General features: G+C 40.1%; 1 protein-coding gene across 2 annotated transcripts in view; it reads right to left on the bottom strand.

Moving 5' to 3' along the window:
• Positions 1-4,160: 4,160 nt before the first annotated feature.
• The window catches only part of mettl22 (methyltransferase like 22), a 30,012-nt gene continuing 22,656 nt past the window's right edge, over positions 4,161-11,516 (bottom strand). For both annotated transcript variants that reach the window (XM_036553534.1, XM_036553535.1), the window contains exons 7-11: positions 9,657-9,710; positions 8,452-8,532; positions 5,464-5,566; positions 4,876-5,044; positions 4,161-4,431 (exon numbers count right to left, since the gene is read on the bottom strand). In XM_036553534.1, the coding sequence (XP_036409427.1) occupies positions 4,399-4,431; positions 4,876-5,044; positions 5,464-5,566; positions 8,452-8,532; positions 9,657-9,710 (440 nt within the window). In that variant the 3' untranslated portion in view covers positions 4,161-4,398. The remainder of the gene's footprint in view (positions 4,432-4,875; positions 5,045-5,463; positions 5,567-8,451; positions 8,533-9,656; positions 9,711-11,516) is intronic.

Below are 11,516 nucleotides of genomic sequence, written 5' to 3'. Positions count from 1 at the left end.
TTGGGGACGAGCGCTGTTTTTTCTAGCCAATGGGATGGAATAGCAACGAAATCGATAGGTGAAGCCCACTCCTACACTTCAGGCTGTGATGAAAGCACAAGGAATGGCTGGGTAGGAATTACCTAAGATCCTAAGATCTTAGGTAACCTAAGATTTCCAAAGATCATCCAGAAATACTGCTCTTTGTCAGCAAATGATATTATTATGACATGTTAGCACGGGGTAATTTAAAAGGAAAATGGGCATTTTAAAACCACCCAAGTAAAGAACGAAAAAAAAACCAACTAAAAGGTTTTCCTCCGTAGATTACTGACTAACCTGATGTGACCCCTGGTCTACACGACACAAATGTCGACGCATAGGTCTGCATTGAGGACTGGTGTTCAGTTATACGGAATTAATACAATTAAATGAGAAACTATCCAACAGAGAAACGTGAACAGTAGATTTTAAAACCTCCCGACCAACTTGACCATCAGCCTGCATTAGCAAAAAACTGCAAAGAACGCTCTTCGTTGTTTTCACGAAACTGATTTATAACGACATATCATGATCACAGTTTTGCCTTAAAGAAAGCCAACCCTAATCGCTATAATTCGCAAGTATAAAATACAACAGCAAGTCATTTCACAACTTAAAATGCTTGGTGTCCTGGTTATGCAACTGACCCTACCATTACGTTTCATGTTCGAATCCCAGGTGGGCATTTGCTTTTGTACCCATGGGTGGACAACTTGACAACTGTATACAACTGTATATATACTTACACAGTATCGAGCATAATATTTAATTAATTAAAGAGATCGTAAATACGTTTTAGCTGTTAGAAAACACCTCAGACGAGTAGCTGCAAAACTTGAGATGGGTAATTAAAAAAAAATCATTGCAGTAACATTTGTGCGAAAATGCAAATGTTTCATTTTAAACCCTCGCGTAAGTGAGATTAAAACAATTTCCGCACACAATTTAACCTCTGTGACCCCATCAATCGGTTAACTATATGTTTCATGAATACCACATTCAATGAGCAATAAGCTTTTTCTTCACATTATGGCAATATTAGCACACATATTACGCAATAGTTTTACTACGAGTCTGTCTTTCAGGCAAAATAGTCCGCAAAGTACTGGCAGTGAGACAAAATCCTCACTGCCAGTACTTTATTACTGACCCGATATACCCAGAGCAAACTGGTTTCGTGAAGGACAACACCCGGACTATGGCCTATGGGGAATGACCCTTTCTTGACAAAAGTACTATGACACAAAAAGTACGATACTACATGCCAAGAAACCGTTTGATAGGCTGCTGCCAGCCACGCCCCAGTTTGTATCATTGGGAGAAACGTTCATACGTTTATTGCAGCTGTTGTACGGGATAGGGCCATTGAGGGTCTTTAACAAAGACGGTAGAGGGGATTACAAGCCTTGAGCATATATATACGTGTGTCAATGTATTGAGAAAGTGAGTTATCTTAAGATTTGGAATTTAATATGACCTTTTTACATGAATCATTTACTTTTGCATTTTGCAATTTGCATTTTAGCCTTACAGCGTGTTGAATTACCAGCAATGCGGAAAATCTTAGAATCGTTCTTGATATATTCATCAATTTTCATCTGGTGTTCTTAGCAATAAAAAGCGCCCCTGCGCGCTAAATAGACTCCTTAGAGTAGAATGAAAGGAACGGCAATCTTTAAAAGTACGGATGCGATATGAAGTAATATGCTTGATTGGAAACATAGATGCTCGGATTGAAGATTTTACCCAAAGTGCGCGGCAAAAAAATGAACGATCAGGTTAACTCATACTAGCACCTGCGTGAATGACTTGAAAGGTTTAGGGTGCTACGTAGGAAGTTCTACTTAAAATGTTTCATGTTTTCTATTGTACCGGTGTGATTTAGAAAAGAAAATATTTCAGCCTGCACGCTCTCATCTTTTAAAAAGTCCTCTGGGGTCTGGGTTCCAGGATGTGAGGGAGTTCGATTAGGCGAAAAAACGAAGCAGTATATCAATTTCACATGGAAGTAACAGACCTACTAAACAAAAGCAAAAATTCTAGTGTGCGAAAACGGCTCCCTCTACTGGGAATTTCACTTGCGTAAGCGCTAAACCAGAGCTGGGCCTCCAAAATTGACTGTCCGTTGCTTCCGCCTTTGAAGAAAATCATAATGAGGACATAATTCAGAGACAAAATAAAAACAATATATAAACACTTTTGCAACATTCTTAAAGAAGAATGGTCTTCAAGTGAAACATATTTTTTCAATCGTTCCACATAAGATTAAAAAGCATTTGTATACTTGGATGAACGACTATGTGAAAAGAATCAGACTGGAATCTCTAATAGCAGTCGCAAGCAGGCAGGCAGTGAACGCTGGGGAGGCTACTAACTCAAATGTAATATCCAGTGTGGGTCACTGGAATTGTGTAAGGTGCATATGACCTGTAACAACTTCTAGTGGTGTTGTAAAACTTAATGGAAGTAAAGTTAATGTTCAACAATGGCCAGAACTCACACAAGTATTATTTTCTTTTACCTTTTGGGACAGACTGAGCACAGCCATTACAACAAAAATGTAACGCGTTATATATTCTCAAATGAAGGACAAATTCATTAATGAAATTATTCAGTATTTGCAACGTCCTCACCATCATATATTGCCCTCTCATCACAATTTCAGGATTGCTGGTCACCTTCTGGATATGGTAATGGGTTACTGGGTGGTGCGCTAATATGCTGTGATGCATTACAACTGCCCGAGACGACCTTGACTTCACGAATTATGTAACAAGTTTACTTTCAATTATGTCATTTAGCAGATGCTCTTACCCAGAGCGACTTCCAAATAGGTGCATCACTGTGCTAAGAGTAGTTATTGAGAAGTATTACAAGAGCTCAGTAAGATGCTGAGTTACGTGCTAAACTAGTGTAGAGTGCTTTTTCTTTTTAAAAGAGAAAATAGGTATAGAGAAGATAGACTGAGAGAAAGGTAGACTAGAGATACAGCTTGAAAAGATGAGTTTTCAGCTTTCTCTTGAAGGCACCCAGGGAGTCTGTTGTATGAAATATGAAAAATTAACAGCATATAATTTTATATTAAGAATAGTAATTTTGCAAAGCCACTTACACAAGACCTTACCTTCTGCTCTAATCTCACACTAGCAAAAATACTGTGATGGGAATCATTCACCAGAGCCACCTACCAGAGGTCACATACTGCCATCTACTGCTGAGGATGGGTAAAACAGCAGTTTTACTTGGGCTGGTTCCTTGAACGATTTCTCCAGGTCCTTTCCAGACTTGCTCTGCTTTAAAAAGTTTGTATGTGTCAACGTATCTCATGTCAAGACATGGTTTTAGTATAAACTATCCTCTTTGCTGGAATTACCAATAAGCCCCATTAACATTGTCAAGGTTTAATTTCCCAATATACTTTCTGTGGCATTTTGGGGGAAAAAAACAAAACACAATTTTCTATTATACAGTATGAATCCTGCTCACAGCACACACCCTTTTATACACCTCAGATTGTAGGTAAAGTGATGATCATACAGAAATGTGTGTAGTTTATCAGTTACTTTTAAATAAATGTTCAATCTACCCATAATATGCTTTGTCCTTAACTTTGAGCAATGATTTTAAGGTCATGATAATTAATACAACCCCAAAATATATCCCCCCAACAATAATAATGGCCCTCCACTTGATTTATAACCATGGGACACAAACTGTTCATGAACTAACATATGAATGTAAAATTCGGATAGATTTGTATATACATGACACAGACTGATGTAGAATTACTGTCGACTGTAGTCCAAAAGAACTGTGATTCTCTCTAGTTTGTGGTAGAATGTAAGATGTAATGTAAAATATCCTTTGAAGATACTGTGACTTTTAAAATGACTCCTGTTATGACAATAATATTAGCAAAGGTATTTATTATTGTATGGCATACACGGCAACACTTAATCATGTCAATCTTCACAATCAGGTTACCTGCCCCAACTAACAAACCAAACTTTGGCATCATTTACTACAAATTATTAACAGATAATCACATGTCAAATTAAAGCCATTCAAATAGGCAAATTCACATTTTTAGCCAACAAAAGAAGTTAAAAGTGCATGTTAAAAACTGTATGTTTCCCGTATTGTGCATTTTCAATTTTCAACACAAATTCCAAAGAGGAAAACTTCCCTTAATCTGCTAATCACACTTTATAATATACTCAGTCAACCATAACTGCTTCGAAAAAGCACACACAATTTTCCCCATCGGTCTTTCTACAGTAGGTGTGAAGGGTTAATACCCGCTAATGTGAGAGAGATTTTCGTCCTGGAGTCCCTCAGTGTGTGGGAGCTGGTTTGAGACCTGACGACGCCGCTGCTTTAAAGGGGTGTTGCTGTTACCTTCCACAGCTCCTGTCAACCAAAAAAAAAAAAAAAAAATCACATGATGCATCACATGACCTGCAGCTTGGGGGCTGTTATTCAAATCAAAACCATGATTTGTATGTGCTGTCAAATTACACCTGCTGATTTGGCTGCAATTTAGTCAGCACCAAATACAGGTGTCAAAGTAAAGCGCAGTCATTGAAGATTCTATTCAAGACTCTATTCAGACTATTCACAAAGCAGGCTGTTTGCTGTGATTCAGCACTCTACTGGCATAATTATCTATGTTGATTCTAAGTTTCTAAGTACAATAAATCTTGATGCACTAAATCAAATGAAAAGAGGTGCACCTTAGGGGTATTAATTTGTGCAACCATTTTGTTCATATGTGATTGTGTCTTCTTTCACAATGTTCCCATGACGTGCATGTGCATGTGCATGTGCATGTGCATGCGCATGTGAGCTGCTCACCAGCTGCTCTATCCGCTCGTAGTGGAAGAACTGGGGGAACCGCGGGATGACTGGCTCCACGGTGAACGTCGTCTTGCCGTCGGTGATGTCTTGCAGGTCGTCTAGGCAGCGGCGAAAATGGTCGTACGCCTCGCATGACACGTCCATGTGTCGGAGAGTGAAATTCAACCTGGGAATCGGCGAAAAAAAGCAGATCTGATCAGGACATGTTTTTTTTTTTTTTGGTAGGGGGGGGGTTAATTTTCACAACCTGCTATGATGGCTTTCCACTGGCCTTTCAGGTATTCAAAACTGTACCAGAAACTGTACCACCTGCCATGAAGAATAATGAATGACCAATAAAGGCCAATACTCCAAGCAGTTGTTTGGTTAAGCACTTCAGAGGTCAGAGAGGCAAACCCAAATCATAAACCACTTAATGTGTCAGTACTGTAATTCCATAAAAGCAGGTGGATGAAGTTTCGCTTTTGCTGTACTGTGATATCACACAGGTAAGTCCCCAACCCCAGAGTTTCCAGAACCCTGTCCCTTTTTCCTGATTGGTCACACAATCTGTATGTTCCTGCCCTTTATTTTTTTACGCCATACCTTTTTTCAATGGATAAGTAGGCCACGCTTGTGTGACGGAGGTTGCTGGTAATCCTGTACAGCGTCCGGAACATGGCGTCAGTGAGGTCATCATCATAACACACTGTTCAATGACAAAACAACACAAAGAGATTGCTGAGCTTTCACTCAACCTCAGACATTTTGTTTTGACCCCTTCTCAAGGTTGAGTGGTTTCAAAATTAACACTAATTTAACAGAATTTAATCTAATTGAATCTAACTCATTCACAATATGAACGCGGTAACTGTAAAATCACCCAAACACTCAAAATAAACGGGACATTTTATTATGGAAAATACAGTGATGTTTTTATCCCATACTATCGTTAGAGAACCATATCCTTTGTCAATTTCTGCAGAATACAGACACCTACATACGTGCCCCGGGTTTGTGAGTTTAGGGGCCGACTCAGGCTTTAGGGCGATGAGAGCTTTTTGCATGCCTCATTTGCATGCCTGCATTTTTTGTTTTTGGGATTCGGACTTAATCTGCACACCCGTGTGTCTTTTAAAATGGATGACACAAAGCTGTATGCTGTGAATAAATGTACAATACCCTAGAAAACCACAGCTCCCTGTCTGGAGTGTGGCGGTTGACATTTTTCCTTACTGGTCCTTGCAGAACGCAGTTTAGGACACTCACTTCAATGATGAAATCTGAGAAGACAGTTCTGAGAAAATAAAACTCCTCTGGAAGCAAGATAAGCCTTTTCTATTCTTCAGCATAAATTGGAATAAGGTAAAAATGTCAACCATATTGTTATATTAAAAGGAAAAAACACCACAGGGTGCTTAGATCAAAGATGTTGTTTTTTCTCACATTGTTTATCATACAAATACAGCAAAAGCAAGCCAGCCATAAGACTTACAATATCTGAACATTCTACTCAATTCTTTACATTTGCAAAGTTTTTCTGCTGAAACTGTTGATATAAAATTTTATGATGACATCTGTCTGCATCCCCCATGGGAACTGGCTGAAACACCGAGGGAGACATCGTGGTCTGAATTAATTAGCTGCTCAGACCGCTTGCTAGTTAGCCTGCTAGGATAATTGTGTCAGCTCTCTCATGGTACTGTGTGCTTTATTTATGCAATGTTCCTGTTATGATGGGCAGTATGAATGGGCCTACATTCAACGTAGCCATACTAGTTCGCTACCGTTTCAACTGCAGCGATTGTTACTGCAACTGAACTGGCATGTTGTTTGCCCTTGTGTAACACAACAGTGTTAGAATGTAATGTCTAATAACAAAATGAATACAGTTCGTATTTGCTTGTTAGCTAGTTACTGCATTTTCGGATAAAATGAGCTGCCTGTATTCAGGGAACAGTAAATCTTCTCTTCCCAGCAGTCACAGGATGACACTGTGAAGATTTAAAAAGGAATAAAAAAAGAAACGGTAAAATGATTGCAGGACATGGTGTAGCATGGCATGGGACAGGACATGGTGTAACACCGCACAGCATAACAAGATAGCTAATACATAAGTAACAGCCACTAGACAATTTACTAATACACAAAGTATTACAACTGCTTTTGAGGACTCAAGCTTTTGGAAATAAGTCACAACGTACCCCAACACGTGCTGGAACTACATGGCCAGGACTAAGAACACTGTTTTTTGTTTTTTGTTTTTTTAAAGTATAGCCGAAATTGCATTGCGGATTCCAGGTCTTTGGATTACAGCCATCATAAATCTCTGCTTTATCCAGCCGTTGGAAACACTGTCTATCAACACCACGCTGTCTAAATGGGGCTTGGCACTTGTTAGCGCCTCTGTGAGAGCTGTGTCTCGCAATTGTCTCTGCTATTTTTGCCATTGCCAGAGGGAGGAGATTGTAATATTTTTCTATCTTGACCTCTAGCCACCCTGGTAGCTAACTGCTAAAGTGGTCAGAGACATTTTCTGACTTTTCCAACTATGCCAGCTATTTGACAATACTGTTCCCTCTCTGGAACTGGCTGCTGTTTAAATAATAGGCGATGCTGTTGTCAAATAGACATCTGAAGTGTCAAGCCTATCTCACCTTTCAAATGACAGTGCTATGGTGCAACGTGTTACACATGACATTATTTCCATTTGTGTCTGCAAGTTCGTTAGTTTCTTTTCAGAGAAAACCTGAGTTTTTACCATCAATTCACTAACCTCAGAAACATACAGTATCTATGATTTATTCTTACTGAACACCATATGACAGCAGACATTTGCAGGTATTTACGTACATGTGCGTGCACATACAACCATCGAACACATCCAAAGCGACTTACAAAAGTGCATACAGTAAGTATAGCGACAGTACGGGGACAACATAGATGAGTCAAACATTCACTGATGAATGTGTCTTGTCTCTGCCTTTAGGTTTCAGATGAAAGAATATGTTGAATCAAATGGAGTGAATTGAATCTAAAATTTAGGATTCAATTTTTAATGTTTATTTTCACTATTTTTGCCTATATAGATATGCAGTTAGAAATGCAGTTGTTACACATGATGGCCACAGCAGCACATGACTTATTCAACTTTTCCCATGCAGAGGGGTGCAGAGAGAGAACAGATTAAAGTGTCAGAATATGACTATTTTAGAGAATAATGTTACACACCCTCATTTTGGGCAACACACCTTTATTCTGGGCAAACTCGACCCAAAACATGCATCTCCCCCATAGGAGCTTATGCAGCCCATGGCTGAATATGCTTAGTTGTAACAGATGCAGGCAATTCTCTGCTGAATCTCAAGGCTGAATTGGTCTGAATCAGCCCCTCGGCCCCTCATTCTGATGAATATTAAAATTCTCTCCTGTATTCTTCTTTGCACTTCAATTCTGCCAAAATTTTCCATTAATTATGCAAATTAAGAGGGAAAATAAATTTTGTTGTCTTGGCAGCTGTCACACAATTACAGAACAATGGGGTGGGCTTGTAACTTAGGGTAAGTTCATACAGTCTCCACAGGGTTCTCCTACCGTCTGCGGCGATTAGCAATGTGGCGTTGTCGTGCAGGTCAGCCACCTCCTCCTCCATCCAGCTGAACTCTGCCTCTGAATCTACAGAGAGAACGTAACCGGGTCTTACAACGTTGAGCAGGAAATCGGATTCAATTTCAACAGCGTATCACTGTGACTTTGCCCTCAGAGTGCAATTCCTCCTTAGTTTCATGAGTAATTTTGTGCTGTGTCTCACCTGCACTACAGTAGGAATCATGCCAATGAGCTTTTACTTATTTATTTCAGTCAGGGATAAAATCTGGTCATTTGAATTTATTTTGTCGTTTCGTGACCAACTCTGCAGTAATCAGAATTCTACTAGTTTACTATGCTTGACGGGGGCTGGAGGCAGAGAGCAGCAATGTGGAAAGAATCACTGTCTGTTTCAGCTGAAATCCTATGAGACAGTTATAATTAATTCTCAAATAAAAAAAGTATTAAGTGCTAAAGGACAGCCACTTAAACATGCTTGAGGGACAATACTGAGGTCAAAAAAAAAAAAAAAAAAACACTGAGTCAGACTGCTCACTGCCTGGGGTGGGGAGACACTGCTCGCCAATGTTTTGTGAGTAGAAACTGACAGACCAAAGGGAGAGCCTTCTGCACCAGAGATGATCCAGCACCCTTCATTTTCATTTGAAAATAACAGGCAAGGAGCACCACAGAAATACAGCTCTTTGGAGGCTCAGTGTACCTTTCATTCTTTGCACGAGGACCTTAAAACAGGTGTTGCATTTTTTGTTACTTCCACAACAGAGTGAACAAAAATAGAGTGAACCAAGGACACTTTAAAACCACCGAGAGTTTATACTGACATTTGAAAATTGGCAATGGTGGGTAATAGTGTACTGTATTGCTTGGGAAACTCAGCCTGTATCCAGGACCATTCCTGTTGTGCCCGTCAGTAAGACTGGGCCTACACTGCTTCACTAAATATCCGGCTGTATGGATATAAAATGTACAACATGTTTGGCCAAAATACATACATGTTAAAATAAGTGCAAATATGCAAATGCGTACACAATGTCACGTGTAAGAGCAGTGAAAAGAAAAGCAGAACCAGGCAGCAGGGCCCCCTTTGGAGAGCTCATTCAGAATGTATTTTTGAAGCCACGATTAGAATAATTACAATTAGTCATAATCACCACCGACTAACAGGGCTTGCAAATGAACGGTTCCCCCACCTGTGCAGAACTCGTCTCCCAGCCAGTCAAGCTCACGCACTTTAACTTCCCCGCCTGCGAAGACAAGAAAGGGCCTGTCAAATGATGAAAAATCAAAACCGTAAGCAACAAATAAACTGGCGCGCCAAACCGCGGAGAAAACGTCAGGGTAAGGAGCTTGAAGAGAAATGGCCAGGTGCACATCCTATGTCATTAATGTCTGGGCTTACGTTCATAACCCACTTCTCTGCCTCTCCATAAAGCTGGAGGAACTGTCGTTGGACCAACTGACAACGTGATGCAGTATGCCTTTTATGCCTTTGCTAGATCCTGAATGTATGGCAAATTCTAAAAATGTCTTCTACAAATCGATTACTGATTCCCAATATGCTCTCTAAAATGAATCCATTTATATTACAGTTGTTAGTTATGGTCTAAAGTCGTAACAATTAGCCTTAAAATCGTCCCATTAATGAAAAGATTGAAACCGAAATTGAAGTTAATGGGCGATTCATGTGTTGCCGTTTTCTCTCCCACAGGTGCCTTATTCCCCAGATGCCCCACTAGAGGGAGCTGGAGACAACATCATGGATATTGAAACGCACTTGCTGCTTTGCAATTTTGATTTTAAACATTGTAATGATGCGTAAACAACAGAGCTCACCCAGGGAGGGCGGCAGGAGGAAATACAGAGGGGTGCAACTGCAATATACCCGGGGGTGCAAAAAAGGTCATAAATACTATGCAGACATCGGGATATAAGCAGACAACTGGGAGTGCACTGAGGTCTGTCCGGGGGTGCAATGAAGCCCTAAGCATCCCCATAGCGCCGGACCTGAGTTCACCCACTGCGATTCAGCGCATAAAACTGGTGAAACCATATAAAAAGTGGACGAGCAACAACTTTGTATCAATTTTAAAAGCAAAAATGACCCTACCTGTCTTCATTTAATAGCAATGTTCACATGATTTATATGGGCAATTCCAATTTAACAGAGACTCCTACTGCGATCTACTGTTGTGTTGACGCCCTCCGGAAAAATTCTGTCCAACTGATGTAAGTTATATCTGCGCATTCTGTTCTAGGTCTTTCAAAAGAAACATGACACTACTATCTGACTGGCTGTGCTTTCACCGATCTGTTCATAGTTAGTTCTGGCGAGTGGTAGGTGAAGTGCAACAACACTCTTGTTCTGTGTGGGTTTTTACCAATCTGTAAAATCACCTGCAATAAATAAGCACGAACGTCTGGAATTTAAATGTGTCCCCTGACATTCAATGTTCTCGGAGAGTTTGCTTACAAGCCAGCGTGACCTAGATGAACTCCATCAAAGCTCAGGCAGTGGGCTGTAGCAAACGAAATCAACATTTTTTTCTGACAAGATCATCCGTGGTACTCTTGCAGAACCCACTCAGTGGAAAGCATGCCATGCCAGGATGACAAACATGAGTTTGTTGGGATGGCAACTGAGTCAAACATACTCGCTGGATATAAAGATCACAGCACGTTCCTAATCACAGCAGTACTTCTACTTGTAAAGACATGACATTATGTAATGACAAAATGCAAATATTGTTTTCAAAAACAGCTTGTTTTGACACTGATACATTAAGACAGATGGCTTTAATTGCTGTAATTAATTACATCCCATTTAGAAAATGTGTTCAGAGAGCTGCGCAAATTTACTTAGTTCACCTAACCTCGATTAGAATATAATGTAAAGTGTTTACTACTGCAGTCTGGGACAGAAATGGGGAACAGCACAGAGAAAGTCAATGCAGACATGCAGTTCTCCCAGAACTGGGCCCTGTCTGTTTGCCATTTGTCCATTTTAAATTGCTACAACGTTATGTCAAGAGTGCACTACCACAGATATTCTT

The sequence above is a fragment of the Megalops cyprinoides genome, chromosome 19 (genome assembly GCF_013368585.1).
Source record: "Megalops cyprinoides isolate fMegCyp1 chromosome 19, fMegCyp1.pri, whole genome shotgun sequence".
Taxonomy (NCBI): Eukaryota; Metazoa; Chordata; class Actinopteri; order Elopiformes; family Megalopidae; genus Megalops; species Megalops cyprinoides.
The sequence above is the reverse complement of the archived record's forward strand: the minus strand, read 5'-3'. Positions and strand labels throughout refer to the sequence as shown.